At 36.4% G+C, this 17,073-nt stretch overlaps 1 protein-coding gene across 1 annotated transcript; it reads right to left on the bottom strand.

The window, feature by feature from the left end:
- Positions 1-528: 528 nt before the first annotated feature.
- On the bottom strand, positions 529-15,082 carry LOC120077260. The gene is made up of 3 exons (XM_039031156.1): positions 14,226-15,082; positions 850-946; positions 529-798 (listed from the first exon to the last, which is right to left on the bottom strand). The coding sequence occupies exons 1-3, from the start codon at positions 15,080-15,082 to the stop codon at positions 529-531; spliced, it is 1,224 nt and encodes a 407-aa protein (XP_038887084.1).
- Between the last annotated feature and the right edge of the window lie 1,991 nt (positions 15,083-17,073).

Consider the following 17,073-nt stretch of genomic DNA (forward strand, 5'->3'; position numbering starts at 1 on the left):
GATTATGCAAAAATCCTCAAAAGACTCACCATAAACCGTAAAATCATCCATAAACACCTCTATGCATTTTTTTATAAAATTAGAAAATATACTCATCATACACCTTTGGAATGTACCTGGGGTATTGCAAAGCCCAAATGGCATCCTCCTAAAGACATACGTACCATAAGTGCAAGTGAAAGTGGTCTTTTCCTGGTCTTCTTGGGCAATGGGGATTTGGTAGAATCCAAAGAAGCCATCAAGAAAATAGAAAAATGGTTTTCCGGCGAGCCATTCCACCATTTAATCCAGGAAAGGTATAGGGAAATGATCTTTGTTTGTTACCTCATTGAGCTTTCGAAAATCGATGCACATTCTCCAACAATTTTGTACCCACATTGGCACCATCTCACCCTTATCGTTCTCCACAATTTTCATGCCGGTCTTTTTGGGGACAACATGGATAGGACTTACCCATTTGCTACCAAGAACTAGGTAAATGATTCCGACTTCATTAACCTTGATAATTTCTTTGAGAACGACATTTTTCTAGTTGGGGTTGAACCTTCTGAGGTGTTGAACTGTGGGCTTGGCTCCTTCCTCTAGAGTAATCCAATACATGCAAAGCGAAGGGCTTACTCCCTTGAGATCATCTAGAGTCCACCCAACAGCCTCATTGTAAGTTTTCAAAGTTTCAATTAAGGATTCCTTTTGGGCAGGCATCAACTCCCTGGAGATTATGACTGGAAGGGTGTTTCCTTCTCCCAGGTACATATATTTTAGATGGATAGGGAAAGCCTTCAGCTCAATCGTTTGTACCTACAAATCAAGAATATTGAAGTCAGGAGAAGGTTCTTCTAATTTGCTAACATTAACAACAGGAAAAGATAAATCATGTGAATCAGACGAATCCAAATCAATGCAGGGGGCAACCAAAATGCTAGAATTATTATTATCATCATGCAACCTAATCTCATCAATAACATCATGTTAGATTGAGGAATCAAGAAACGGAAGTAAAATAGGATCATTAAGCATTCTAATTCATTAATTTTGGCTTTAAACTAAGCATGCTCATAAACTAAAAACAGAGTTTCAACACTAACCTTTAAAGTACCTTTGATTCACGATCTTCAGCTGCAATCTCCTTGATTTCTGCTCATGAATCGCCACAAGGACTTCCCTACTATCCTCTTGGTGCCTTGGATTGAGTTGTGGGTCTCAAAATAAGTTTGGATTAAGGGAATAAGTAGAGGAGGACAGGTTTATCGGTAGGTTGAAGAACAATAATTCAAACACTATTTCTCAACAAAATTTCAATTGATTCCTCTTTCCTTCCACTCAAAATTCCAACTTTATATTTCATGACTTTAATGAAACTAACAACCATGCATGAATCATAACTTATGCTTGAATTAATTGAGTTCAAGAAGAATGGAAAGTGAGTGAGCTACTGAAAATGAAACTGGAAAAAACCATTTTTCCGTTTCCAATTTTCTTGTTTTAAATTGATTTAAAAAAAATAACATTTGAATTAAAACATGAGATTTTATTAATTTTACAAAACTAATTCAATAATTAATTTTCTAATAAAATTAATTAATTAATTAAACAATTTAATTAGTCTTATTAATTTAATATCAAATATTAAATTAATTTCTCACCAATTCCATTACCATGAATTTAATATTTAAATCATATTTAAATATTAATGATCCTCTAATTTCGATATTAAACGTGTAATTATGTCACATATAATCTTAATTCTAGTTTGAACGTTTCAAATGAACTTATCACGCTACTCTAAGGCTAATCCGTTTGTGAGCTAGTAGGGTGACTTAGTGGACATACAGATCATGGGCTCCAACGATCCGAGATTAATTGGCTAAACTCTTTACATCGAATTAACCCCCATTCGTTAACTATTAGGTCACTCCACTAATGCACGTGGTTACACTTCTCTCACTGTAGATATATTGTGTCCACTCGATATAACCATGATTAGTAAATTAACCTTTCACAGGTTTTTCATAATAACGGTTGGGTCAAAAGGCTGTTTTACCCCCGAGATTACCTCTTGTTTCTTAAGTCTCACTGATCCTCTAATGAACAATTGGTTTGTGATCCAATCATCAAACCAAGCCCCTCTCGGGCTAATGAGAGGGTGAGGCCCCATGTTCAAGACTCGGAGTCAACACTTAAGGGAACAACCTCTCTACTATCCTTGAAAGCGGGTAGAAGTGAATTCCATCTTGCACCCTATGTCCCTAACTATCTACTTGGTCTTGCCTCTGAAATGGGAACTTTATTAAGCCGGCGTTGTTGAGCAAACCCTCACCTATGCAAATCTACGGATAATCCTGAATAAACAGGAGTTCATAGTTAGCTCAGGATTCAGGTTAAGTTACCTAGGTCATCGTTGTGAAATAGTCAGTTTTTAAACAGTAACATTATAAAGTAAGTGTAACTTATTTCTTAGTCCGATCTTATGAAAACTCATTGCGTTGAATGCCCTCACTCCTCATGTCAATACATGAACGAATCAGGATTACTTTTTTTGCAGCATTTTACAACAATCTGTAACAACTACAAAGTGGGTCGCATTTAATAGTGTTATCAGAATAAGGTACCCAACATTATTCATATACTATAGATAATTTTAACTATTTACTTGTATAAAACCTGCATCTTACTTCCTCCTTTTTAATTATGTTTATTGTTTAAGTTAAGAAAATGTTGGGTTAAATATTTAAGTTAGATTGGATTTGTGCTTTTTGAGGTAAAGGATGAGTTTGAAGAAGAAAATGTTTAAGTATGGAAACTTAGCTCTTAGTTAGTTATTAATTTAGCTTTATAAAGAGAATTTCTGGTTAAATGTTGATCGTGTTGAAGGGTGTTTGAGCATCAAATGAGTATAAGGCAAGCATCGAGTAAATGCTGTCGAGCTTCGAGTATAAGTAATTGAGTAAGGGTCAAGCATCAAGTAAATGTTTTCAAGTGTCGAGTATGAGTGATCGAGGAAGGGGTTGAGCGTCGAGGGTAAGTGAGGAAGGGTCTCGCGTCGAGTACGAGCGATCAAGTAGGGAGCATGCATCGAACGAGCTCCCAGCACCAAGTTTTCTCATCGAGTATCGGGTCCTTCCATCGAGTATTTAATAAAGAGTCATAGAATTTTCCATCGAGTAAGGACCTTCCTCCATTGAGTTTTCCATTGAGGATTGAGTTGCTCGAAACACTTAGTTTTAAACTTCTCTTTTAGATACCCGGAAAAATGGCTTAATCTCGGCCCTTAATCTCCACTAGTGGGTGAGGTGGCTTAAGGAGATTTCATGCAAATAGTTGGACAGTAGTATCAAAAGGAAGAGAACTTCGAGGGCTCGTTTTGGACAATTTACTTGAGCAAATCAGACAAACTTGGTACCATTGGAAAGCTCTGAGTCTGGTTTCTGAAAATGAGCCTTTAGAAAGGAGTTCTCACTAGAAAGAGGGCTGGAGAAGGAAGGAAGGGTCAAAGGATCATTTTTGGGTGTTTTCGGGCACTCGACGAAGAAACATAGATCTAGACCGAACCACTTGGATTTTCAAGGCGAAACTTTAAGGTATTTTCGTGAACACCATTTCAAGTAAGTTTATAGATGGAACCACGGCAAAAAAAAAGGCCTATTTTTCGAGTTACATATTTTGGAAATTAAACCTAAAACCTTTGCTCAAGCAGGGAGTTGCGGTTAGGGCTATTGGGAAAGATTTGAAGGCCCAGGTTAGACCACGAAGAGTTTCTCGCTAAAACTTTGAGGTAACATTATTAACAAAATTCTGAACATGTTTGGAGAAGGAACCTTCTTAAAATGATTCTAGGTTTCAAGTTATTTACGTTAGAAGTTGAATATGGAAATATTGGACGAATAGGCAACCCCTTGCTAAGTATGAGCTTGGTTAAAAGAGTAGTCTCAAAAGGGAGGCCAAAATAGCAGCTAAACTCTTATTCTTTTATGTGTAGAAGCTACGTCCATTGAGGAGACCTACAAATCTTAGGAAAAACCAAACACAAAGATCTGTGAGTGACTAAATGTTTTCAAATATGTTCACGAAAAGGAACATGCGTTCCAAATGAATTTAATGCTAACGTTCATGGGTTTTCCAAGAAACTAAAGTTTATACTTATGTTTTAAAGAGTTCATGGCATTTCCTAAGCTTATGTTTTAAAGAGTTCATGGCATTTCCTAAGCATGACTTTTCAAGTTATTTAAATGAGTTTTACTAATCCTAACTTATGTTAAGAATGTATGAAAGAGAATTGCAACTACATGTTTATAATTATTAAGTATGCATGTTGAATGGTAATAATGCTCTTAAGGCGAAAGCTAATTAAGTGCTATGCTTAAAGCTTATGATGCTCGAATGGTGTTTCTAATATACTGGGTACTGAAGGTATAGAAGGTATCAAGGAAGTACCTCAGATGTTGACGGTAGTTAGTATACTCTACGTGCACGTAGGTAGTTCTTCATGAGAGGCCGAAGTATGGGTCTTCTGGCTACAGTATTTATAATGGGATTAAAATATGGGTCTCATGGCCATGAATGGACATTGGGAGCTTGAGCTATGAATGCTCGTTCTCAACTAAGGTTTGATAGTATGGTTGATTATAATGCTATGATTTATGTATGATACTATGCAAGTTGCTTGAGATTATTTTCCAGCATGTTTATTTATTTACATTAATGCATATAAAAGGCTTGAGAAGACATGTATTTCAATGAGTCACTCATTGGGCAACCAGCTCACAGTTTTCAAATGTTTTCCTATTTCCCAGGTAACGATCAGTTACCTCGCGGTTGAAACAATTGCAGCTTACCACCCAAAGTTTGGTGTGTTGGGTTTTATCTCTTAAAAACTCACAGGTTGTAAAATGATAAACATTTTCTATAATCAATATATTTATTATTTATTTTATAAATTGTATGAAAGTCTAAATCCAATAAACTAAGACCCATGACTATTGTATGAGTACTTGAACTTTATGTGGAGACATAAGAGTGGATCATGTTCGAGTAAATAGTAAAAATGATCTATGGTAATGGAATAAGGTTGGGTATCTTATTATGGTAACACCATTGGATGTGGCCTACTCTGTAGTTGTTACAAAGAGTTGTAAAGTGCTATATACAATGTGATTCTAATTCGTACATGTTATGACATGAGGAGTGGAGGCATCCTATGCAATGAGTTTGCATAAGATCAGGACCAAGAAATACGTCACTCTTACTTTATAATGTTGATTACTGTTTAAGACTGACTATTTCACCTAGATGACCTAGGTAACTCGATCTTAATCCTGAGCTAACTATGAACTTCTATCTATTCGAGATTGCCCTTAAATTTGCATAAGTGAGGGTTGGCTCAACAACGCCAGCTCAATAAGACTCCCATTTCAGGGGTAAGACCAGATAAATAGTTGGGGACATAGGGTGCAAGACGAAGTTTACGCCTACCCGATTTAGGGATAGGAGAAAGGTTGTTCTCTCAAGTACTGAATCCAGGTCATGAACATAGGGCCCCACCCTCTCACTTGTTGGGGTTTGTACCCTAAAGTCTCGTGTCTAATAGTTTGTAAACAACTTTGTACGAACACTTGTGATGTATAATATAAATGATATTTACTTCACTACTTGACTTTGCACATTTAGATGTTTTTCATTTTACCAAAAACCAAGAAACTTAAAATCTCTAGTTATCTGTATATAACTTAAGCATGTATGTGGTGACATAAAAGTGGATCATGTCTTGAGTGATAACCAAAATGGTCTGTAGTATATGGATATAGGCTGTCTCTTATACACATCTAGATGTGTATAAGAGACAGGTTTAGGACATTCTCAACATGTGGTGACATACAAGTGGATCATGTCTTAAGTGATAACCAAAATGGTCTGTAGTATATGGATATAGGAGGGAAACCTTATCCTTGTAACGCTACGGATGCGGCCCGCTTTGTAGAATGGTCACAAGTGTTGTGACTTGTCACAGATGATCTGATCCTGATCATTCGTGTAGGGGACATGCGAGCGGGGGCATCTTATACAAAGAGTTTGTATAAGACCTGACCACGAAGTGTAAACGTCTCGTTATATAACACCGTTTATAACTGAGACTTCACTTCATTAGGATGACCATAAGTAACATGACCTCAATCCTGAGTGAGTTGGGAACTCTTGCCATTGAGGGCGGTCCTTTGATTTGCATAGGTGCAAGTGGCCAGAATGCAGACTTAAACCTACTATTTTAGAGATTCGTCTTGTTTGGGAGTTGGGAATTCAGCTACACAAGATGGAATTCACTCCTTTCTCGAGGTAAGGACAAGTAGATAGATAACTCCCATAAGGGCTGATTCAAAGGCTTGAACGATGTGGCGCCACACATCTTCTCATGGCCCAAGAGGTGTTTACAAATAGTAGGATTATGTTGTATTGTTCATTAGAAGGATTAGTGGTACTTAAGAAGGAAGACGTAATGACAGGGGCAAAACGGTAAATTGGTCTGCTGTAATTACAACCATCTGTGTAGGGTCATCGTACTGATGATTGGTTATATCCAATAGACATAGAAATATATCTATGGCAAGAAGAGTTCAATTGTCGGTCTTTAATGAAATGCCTGGCAGTTAATAGATGATGGATATCGTGACTAAAGAGTTTAGTCAATTATTCACGTACCGTTGGAGCTTCGAGCCATAGGTCCATAAGGTCCCCTTGGTAGCTTGGATACAAGTTGAAAGTCCGTTTTTGGGTCAATTTGAAATATTCAAATTGACAAGAGGGAGTTTGATTATATATGAGATAATTGAACGAGTTAATTAAATATGATATTATTAACTTTATGTATGAGATACATTAATTTGGAGAGGATATAAATATGATTTATATCTAGTAGAGGAAAAAAATATCATAATTAATATTTGATATTAATTTATAAATTATGAATGTGATAAGATCACATTAATTGAACGGTTATAAAGGAAATTGGAAGACGCCTCTTCATTTAAAATAACGGATGAGTGCATTATAAATAGCAGACGGTATGTTGATCTCTGTGTGCGCGGGTATTGTGAAAAAGATAGTATCATCATTTAGAAAATCAGTGCCTATACGATAGGGACTGCACGATCGCTTACATATACGATATTGTTAAGCGATCACATACCAATTACACCGTCGCGCGCTATTATGTAAACGATCTTTACCTTTTTAATAAGCGATCATTTAGCTCTCGGTATTTACTAAACGATCATATAGACGATCGCTTAGTTTTTCCTACGCGATCGTTTTGGACGATCGTTCACCCTTTTCCTACACGATCGTATAGATGACCGTTTACCCTTTTCCTACACGATCGTACACTTTACCTAAACGATCAAGCATATTGTCTATGAAATAGATGACCACATCTCCCACTTGCTTGATCATTGTGTACGGTCGCTCTTCTTTCTCCCCTCTACTAAATCCGAACAAAGCCCACACTTTGGATTCTCACTCCAAGAATACTGAGGGTTCTAAGTGGTGTTGTCTTCTCCATTTTCTTCTGTCCGAGTGGTGACTGTTCGAGGTAGATGGTTGGGATTCAGACTCATTGTGAAGAAGAAGTCTTCATCTGGTATGATTTCTTGATCCCTTTTGTATTATGAAAGTATGTTTGAATGTATATGCGGTAATTCTGTCACAATCAATTGGAAAGATCCGCTTCCGCTTGTAGGTACTCTTGAATAAGAGTTCCTTCACACTGTGTTGAGAGAGTTTGGTTTAGTGATTGGATAAAAGACCTGTTCATTAGAGGATCAGTAGAGACTTGAGGAATAAGATGTAATCTTGGGTGTAAAACAGATATTTGACCCAGCCGTTATTACGGATAACCTGTGAAGGGTCGACTTGCTGATCATGGTTAAATCATGTGAATATAATATATCTACAATGAGGGGAGTGCAACTATGGGCTTTAGTGGAGTGACCCATTAGTTAATGAATGAGGATTAATATGGTCTAATGAGTTTAGTCAATTAATCTCGGATCGTTTTGCTAGATAACTTCTATACCCAAGTATAAATATACCCAAAATAGAACACTTTAGTGGAAATTTAATAACTTCTATATGATAGAGTTATTAGAAAACTTCAGTGGGAGATTAATAACATATATGATACTTTATTTTTAGCTCTCACGTCTCTAAGAGTTCACAATCCAGATTTAAGTGGTACTTCATGTCACCCTGGGAGTGACCTCCCTTTGGAAAGTATTTTTTTTAGTTTAAATCTAGATTTCGTGAATAAGAGGAAGTTGTTCAAACATAAATCAATTATACGATAAATAGATTTCAACTGCTATGTCTCCACATAGTTTACACCGTGAGATTCATATGATGCTGAGTGACCTCCCTTCGAAGAGTGTTTTGTATGAGTCAATATCAAGGTAAACAAAGGAAGTAGTTCATAGTAAGTAGGTGAAAGATATGTGTCAATAAATCCTACGATCTCCTCCATTAGTCTAAACTGTGAGATTCCTATGTTGCGCCTGCTTGTTAGCTTTAAGCGGCCCTTTGCTAGTTGTTTAGCGACGGCTATCCCTACGGAGGGTTGTAACATAGGATTCATAACAACCTAGGCTTCAGTAAAATGAATAGGGTTTTATAGTTCCGTCTTGGATATTGTCTTCTATTTCGGAGGCAAGTTCACACCGTTCTATAAGATCTGAAAATGGTGGGTCACACTTACAAGAATTACTAAGTTGTTAGTGAAGACCTTGACCAAAAATGATAACTAAACGACTATTGGAATAAGAGTTATTTCGGAGACAATAGGAATAAGAGTTATTCTGGGGATACTGTTTGGTCAAAATTGTTTGCTCCAGTGAAGGAGTATCTGACTACCCCATGGTAGCACATATTCTGACTCACTAAAGTATCGTTGCAAATAAATAATGGTTATGGGTACATTATTACCTTTTTGCTAAAACTTGGCTTTGGATTTAGTTATAATTTGCTAATTAGAATTTGTTTGACTTTTATCAGCATGTCGAATTTTTTTGTAATACTCGCTTTCGATGTACATAACAGTAAAATCAAATCAACAAACAAATTACTAGCAATTGATTACACCAAAAGAGTTTTAACAAGGTATTGTCCTCTATCTTCAAACCCATATGAAATCATGAATTATGTAGATGAGAAGGCAGAATTCGAACAACAAGATAAATATGATTTACTTGTTATTGAAGCATGTTTAGTGGAAAACGATAAAATCCGAATAATTGATTCGGGTGTTGCTAATCATGTATGTACTATCTCACAGGAAACAAGTTATTGGAGAAAGTTGACAGAAGGTGAAACAATCTCTAAGGTAGGGACCAGGGAGATTGTTTCAGCCAAAGCAATGAGAGATATGAAATTATTTTTAGGAGATAAGTACATTTATATGAAAAATGTATATTATATTCCTTCTATGAAAAGGAATTTAATTTCTGTCTCTTGTTGCTAGAACAAAATTATAAAGTTTATTTCGAAAATGATGAAGTATTCACCAATATGGGAAATAAACCAATTTTCTCGGCAAAATTAGAAAATAACGTATACATGTTAAAACCAACTGAGAACAAAGTTGTTTTGAACATAAAGATGTTTAAAACTGCTGGGATTCATAAGAAGAGGAAGATTTCTCCAAATGCCTATCTTTGGCACCTGAGATTGGGTCACATAAATCTCAACAGGATTGAGAGATTGGTTAAGAACGGTCTTCTAAATAAGTTGGAAGACAGTTCATTACCACCTTGTGAGTCCTTTCTCGAGGGTAAAATGACAAAAAGATATTTCTCTAGAAAAGGTCTTAGAACCAAAGAACCCCTAGAGTTGATTCACTCAGACCTTTGTGGGCCTCTAAATGTTAGAGCAAGAGGAGGGTATGAATATTTCATCAGTTTTACAGATGATTATTCCAAGTATGGGCATGTTTATCTAATCCACCAAAAGTCTGAAACTTTTGAAAAGTTCAAAGACTATAAGGCTGAGGTTGAGAACCAATTAGGTAAAAAGATTAAAAAACTTCGATCGGATCGAGGTGGTAAATATATGGACAAGAATTCCATAACTATTTGATAGAATATGGAATCCAGTCTCAACTCACAGCCTCTGACACACCTCAGTAGAATGGTGTGGCAGAGAGGAGAAACATAACCTTGTTGGACATGGTTCATTCCATGCTGAGTTAAGCTCAGTTACCAAATTCTTTTTGGCGACACGCAGTTGGAACTGCGGTGTATATTTTGAACATAGTTCCCTCGAAAAGTATTTCTGAAACGCCTTACGAGCTCTGAATGGGACGTAAAGAAAATTTACGTCACTTCAGGATTTAGGGTTGTCCAGCACATGTGTTGGTGCAAAATCCTCAAAAGTTGGAACACCGTTCAAAAGTATGCTTATTTGTAGGCTACCTAAAAGAAACAAAAGGTGGATTCTTTTATGATCCTCAAGAAGACAAAGTATTTGTATCAACAAATGAAACCTTCCTAGAGGAAGACTATATAAAGAATCATCAACCTCGCAATAATCTAGTAATAGAAGAAACGTCCAAAGAAACAACAAATGTATCAACAAGAGTTGTTGATCGAGCAGGTCCTTCAACAAGAGTTGTTGATAGAGAAAGTCCATCAACAAGAGTTGTTGATGAAGCTAATACTCCACATCATTCTCAAGAGTTGAGAATGCCTCGTCGTAGTGAGAGGGTTGTGCAACAGCCTGACCGGTACATGGGTTTAACTGAAACTCAACTCATCATACCAGATGATGGTTTAGAGGATCCATTGTCTTTTAATCAAGCAATGAACGATGTGAACAAAGACCAATGGATTAAAGCCATGGACCTTGAAATGGAATCTATGTATTTCAATTCTGTCTGGATCTTGTAGATCAACCAGAAGGGGTAAAACCCATTAGTTGCAAATGGATCTACAAGAGAAAACGAGACCAAGCTGGTAAGGTACAAACCTACAAAGCTAGACTTGTGGTAAAAGGGTTTACCCAAAGAGAGGGGTTAGATTTTGAAGAAATCTTCTCTCCAGTTGCCATGATAAAGTCTATTAGAATACTCTTATCCATATCCACATTTTATGATTATGAAATATAGAAAATGGATGTCAAGACAGCTTTTCTGAATGGCAATCTTGAAGAGAGTATCTATATGTCTCAATCAAAAGGGTTCATATAGTAGGGTCAAGAGCAAAAGATTTGCAAGCTTAATCGATTCATTTATGGATTAAAACAAGCTTTTAGATCCTGGAATATTAGATTTGACACTGCGATCAAATTTTATGGCTTTGAAAAAAATGTTGATGAACCCTGTGTATACAAGAAAATCGTCAACAAAACTGTCGCTTTTCTGGTGTTGTATGTTGAATGATATTCTACTCATTGGGAATGAGGGAGAATATCTAGCTGACGTTAAGAGATGGTTGGTTTCACAATTCCAAATGAAAGATGTGGGAGAAGCACAGTATGTTCTTGGAATCCAAATAGTTCAAAATCGCAAGAACAGAACATTGGCATTATCTCAAGCATCTTATATAGATAAGATGTTGTCTAGGTATAAAATGCAAAATTCCAAGAAAGAATTTTTACCTTTCAAGCATGGAATTCACCTGTCCAAGGAATAGAGTCCTAAGATACCTCAAGAGGTTGAGGAGATGAATCGAATTTCATATGCATCTGCAGTTGGGAGTTTGATATATGCAATGTTGTGTACTCGTCTCGATATATGCTATGTCGTAGGAATTTTCAGCAGATTTCAGTCTAATCCTGGTCATAATCATTGGACTGCTGTTAAAAACATTCTCAAGTATCTTCGAAGAATGAGAGATTATATGCTCGTGTATAGTGCTAAGGATCTGATCCTTACTGGATACACTGATTCTGACTTTTAGATCGATATTGATTCAAGGAAATCAACTTTAGGGTCAGTATTTACTCTAAACGAAGGAGCACTGGTATGGAGGAGCATCAACAGAGTTGTATTACAGACTCCACAATGGAAGTTGAGTATGTTGCTGCAAGTGAAGCAGCAAAAGAAGCAGTATGAATCATAAAGTTCCTGACAGATCTGGAAGTAGTTCGTAATATGCATCTGCCTGTCACTCTTTATTGTGACAACAGTGGAGCAATTGACTAAGGTAACACGATCTTACTTTATAACGTTGTTTACTATTTAAGACTAACTATTTCACCTAGATGACTAAGGTAACTCGATCTTAATCTTATGTTAACTATGAACTCTTGTCTATTCGGGATTTCCCTTAGATTTTCATAGGTGACGGTTGGCTTAACAACGCCGGCTCAATAAGACTCCCATTTAAAGGGTAAGACAGGATAGATAGCTGGGACATAGGATGCAAGACGGAGTTCATGCCTACCATATTTAGGGATAGGAGAAAGGTTGTTCTCTCAAGTACTGAATCTAGGTTTTGAACATGGGGCCCCACCCTCTCACTGGATTGAGAGAGTTTGGTTTAGTGATTGGATCACAAACCAGTTGTTCATTAAAAAATCAGTAGGGACTTAAGGAATAAGATGTAATATCGGGGGTAAAACAGATATTTGACCCAGCCGTTATTACGAACAACCTGTGAATGGTCGACTTGCTTATTATGGTTAAATCATGTGGACATAATATATCTACAGTGAGGGGAGTGCAACTATGAGATTTAGTGGAGTGGCCCATTAGTTAACGAATGGGGATTAATCTGATCTAATGACTTTAGCCAATTAATCTTGGATCATTGAAGCCCATGATTTGTAGGGTCGCGAGGTCCCCCTACTAGCTCATAAAGGACTAGCTCTAGAATAGCGTGATAAGTTAATTTGAAACGTTCAAATTAGAATTCAAGGAAATTAGTAATTATATGAGATATAATTGCACGTTTAATTTGATAATTAAATAGAATATGAGAATTTATATATTTAAATATGATTTAAATATATAAAGATGGATATATGTTAAAATTAATTTGATATTTGATATTAAATTAATTANAAGATGGATATATGTTAAAATTAATTTGATATTTGATATTAAATTAATTAATTTTTATTTAATAATTAATTTATGAAATTAATTAATTTTTCAATTTTAAAAATCAAAATGAATTTTAAAATCAAAATTTGATTTTTGAGATAAAATTGAAAAAGAGAAAAACAAAACACAAAGTGGAAAAAGTGGTTTTTCCATTATCCATCTTTCAACTTGCTCACTCAAATGGCATCTTTCTAGCCTTGTCTTCTCCAAGCATGAGTTGCAACTCATGCAACTCTCTCCTTTGCATGTTGATCTGCAATGTAGCGAAGAGATTGGAGTGAAATTCGGGCATGCAATCTATAGAGAATTTTAGAAAAAATTTTGTTTGAAGAAAAGGTTCATCATCAAGATTGCTTCTATGAGCTTTTCTTCTTCATCCCTGGATTCAAGCTTGTTTTAAGTCTCACAACTCAATCTAGAGCACCAAGAGAATAGTGGGGAAGATCTTAAGGTGGTCTGCAATAAGATTCAGAGAAGATATCAACTGGAGAAGGAGCTTTGAAGAAGTTCTACAAGAGGTATGTTTTGAAACTCGTTTTCTGTAAGAGCATGCTTTATATTTTGCCAAAATTAGTGAATTTGAGTGCTTAGATGATCCTTGTACTTCCGCTATTGCTGATACATTCCTACATGGTGACCTAGGAAGAAGCTTAGGTTAAGCTTGTTTTGATGTACCATATTTGGAAAGGAGTCGGAGATTTGTGAAACTTATTTTTTTTTGGGACCCATGTTTATCCTTATCATTTTATTTCATTAGACATATGTTTATTTTTGGAACTGTTATTAAGTCTTGCACTGTTTAACTTCATGGTTATGTTTTTTCCAAGTCGTTTTGCATATTGAGGTTTTAAGTAGGTTTATTTAAGTTAGGCCGTAAGTGTTGGCAAGTAGATTGGTAACTACTACCATCATATCCTCTTTCAATTTTAGAGGGTAAATCGGGAGGGGTGTGTGACAACTTGAACTTGATTCACTTTTATATCTCCACATAAAGTTCAAGTAATCATATTATAGCCATGGATATTAATTTATTGGATTTGGACTTTATAAGTGCAATTTATAGATTGAATAACAACTTTGTCGAATAACATCTTTATTAATAATAGAATATATAACTTTACAAACTGTGAGTTTTAAGACATACAACAACACATCATGCGCCTCAATCAAACATAAGGACAGATATTCCTCAGGAAATTTCATGGCATCATATATATTAAAAGAAATAACTTTCCCATCAGATTTTATAGAAAGACAACCCTTATCAACATCAATTTTTGTCTTAGCAGTTTTCATGAAGGGTCTACCTAATAGAATTGTAGAAGAAGAAGGTGTAGAAATTTCATCCATTTTTAGTATATAGAAATCGACTGGGAAAATCAAGTCCTTAACTTGCAACAGTACATCCTCAACAATCCCTAAGGGTTGGATGTAAGATCTATCAGCTAGTTGGATGCATACAACAGTTTTTTGCAAATCATTCAATTTCAAATCCTCATAAACATGATAGGGCTTGACATTAATAGAGGCTCCTAAATCAAACGTGGCATGACAGATGACTCTATTACCAATTATGCAGGACAAAGTGAAAATACCAAGGTCTCGACATTTTTCAGGAATATTATGTTTCAGGAGAGCCGATATATTCTCACTTACCACTACCTTTTCTCTGTCCTTACCTGTCCTCTTTTTAGTGCACAACTTCTTTAGGAATTTAGCATACCTAGGGATCTGCTGGATTGCATTCAAGAAAGGAATGTTTATCTGAACCTTTTTTAACATCTCGATCAACTTCTCATTCCTCTGTTCTTGTTTTGGTCTTGCTAGCCTACTAGGAAACAGAGCTTTAGGAATATAAGGTTCAATAGAAGGTAAAGAAGGAGTACTTACCTTGGGAGTAGATGGTGGTGCTTCAGATTTATCCTCATTGTTCTCAGCTTCTTCGTTGGGCTTATCAAGTGGAGACTGGTTGTCTGATGGAAGCTCCTTACCACTTCTCATGTGATGGCACTAACGTTGGCATGTTCCGGTTGTGAAGGTAACTTTCTTGAGCCCTTGTTTTCTATTCGACTTACTGCAGCAGTTAACTGTGTGACTTGAGTCCCTAGATTAGCCATGCTTGCCTTGGTTTTTTGCTGATTGGCCTTTGTATCCTTTGATAGCTGGATGGAGTTTTTTTGCAACTGCTGAATTTCCTGTTGAAATTTAAGGAAATTATCAGCCAAAGTCTTAACAATGTCTTCTAAAAACATACCTGAGGAAGATGACGGAGGTTGGTTGGAATGATTAGAACTGTCATGCCCTTATCCTTGGCTTCGACCTCCCTATTTTAGATTAGGGTGATCACGCCATCCTGGATTGTATACCAGGCCATGTGGGTCGTACTTCCTCTGGTAAATTCCAACTACGTTGACTTGTGCTTGGGGACATGCTTCCGAGGCGTGTCTTGGTACTTCGAAGGATCCACGAGCCTTGACTTGAGCAACTTCTCCTTGGGCCAACTATGTCACAAGAGAAGTTAAGTTAGAAAGTTGAGCTTTTAACTCTTTAACCTCAAACTTACCAGTTAAATCAGATTCTGTGGCCCTAGTGCCAAAATTCTGGTTATTCTTAGCCATGTACGATATCAATTCCTAGGCCTCCCTGGGTGTCTTGTCAGCAAGAACGCCTCCAGCTGCTGAGTCGATTGAGTTCCTATCATTGGTAAGCAAGCCACTATAGAAGTATTGAATAAGTAATTGGTCAGAAATCTTGTGATAGGGGAAACTAGCACATGATCGTTTATAACGCTCCCAATACTTAGATAAAGATTCACCCACAAACTATTAAGTGTCATAAATGTCTTTTTTTTATGGAATGGGCTCTAGAAGTCGAGAAAATTTTTTCAAGAAATTTCTTTTTCAGTTCATTCCAAGTAGTAATTGACCCTGGAGCCAAGTAGTACAACCAATCCTTGGGGTTATCCCATAGTGAAAAAGGAAATGCCCTAAGGTTTAGTTGTTCTTCTGTGACTCCATGGGGTCTCATACTTACGCAAACCATATGGAAGTCCTTGATGTATTTATAGGGGTTATCCTTTGCATGCCCTCTGAAGGTTGGTAGTAGATTGATTAGCCCTAGTTTGAGTTTGAATGGCACCGTGGTAGGTGGAAATACGATGCACAGGGGCTGCTAGCCCATGTTAGGTTCTGCCAACTCTCTTTAGGTTTTCTCACAAACCGCCTCTCCCATTGTTGTGTTGTCAGCAACTCCTGGATGTTATTATTCTGGAATCTCTTATTTGCATCTCCTTTAGATTCTCTTCTCCTTCTGGTCAATATCTGCAAGGAAACAATCTGCACTCCCAGAGGAGTGGGTCATAAACTAAATGGAACTAAACACCCTCTTTTTATTTTATTTTATTTTTTTTAATTAAAAGGAATCCAAAAATTTTTCTAGGCGAATTGCCAAGTCTCCATGGCAACGATGCCAATTTTGTTTGGACTCCGAGACTAGCGTGTCGTATATACTCTTGGCTTGAGCAACGATAATTTATTTTCACCGATCCAAGACTTATACTACAAACTTAGCAAAGTGCTAAGATCGGGGTCGAATCCACAGGGAGACGATTGAATTAACTTAGACCAATTTAGGAATTCCAAATAAAGGGGTTTTTTATGATTCTTGATTTTGTTTATGAGAATATTTTAAAAACCAAACATGGAAAAATAAATAAGAGCTAGCACAGAAAAGGGGATTGAATCAAATTCATGGAAAATCTTGGGATTGATTTGTATACTTTTTATTTTCTATCATTAGATACTAGTTAATTTCTTCCATTATGTGAACCCCTCAACCTATTAGAAATTCTAGTAGCCAATTAGTCCATTTTGATTAAAAAAAAAATTAAATAAGCTCTAATTTAGTTTAAAACTTTTCCTTCTCAGCGACATACAAGTTAAAACTGAAAAAGCATTAAGGGTTCAATTGTCGAGACACACTACAAGTCGGAC

Source organism: Benincasa hispida, chromosome 1, assembly GCF_009727055.1.
Source record: "Benincasa hispida cultivar B227 chromosome 1, ASM972705v1, whole genome shotgun sequence".
NCBI lineage: Eukaryota > Viridiplantae > Streptophyta > Magnoliopsida > Cucurbitales > Cucurbitaceae > Benincasa > Benincasa hispida.

Excerpts from the sequence above, each read along its gene's own strand:
- LOC120077260 (XM_039031156.1), bottom strand. The coding sequence starts at position 15,082 with ATGAGAAGTGGTAAGGAGCTTCCATCAGACAACCAGTCTCCACTTGAT. Across the intron at positions 947-14,225 it reads GAGGCGCATGATGTGTTGTT|GTTGCATGATGATAATAATA; the intron begins GTATGTCTTAAA and ends TGATGAGATTAG. Across the intron at positions 799-849 it reads TATCTTTTCCTGTTGTTAAT|GTACAAACGATTGAGCTGAA; the intron begins GTTAGCAAATTA and ends CTTGATTTGTAG.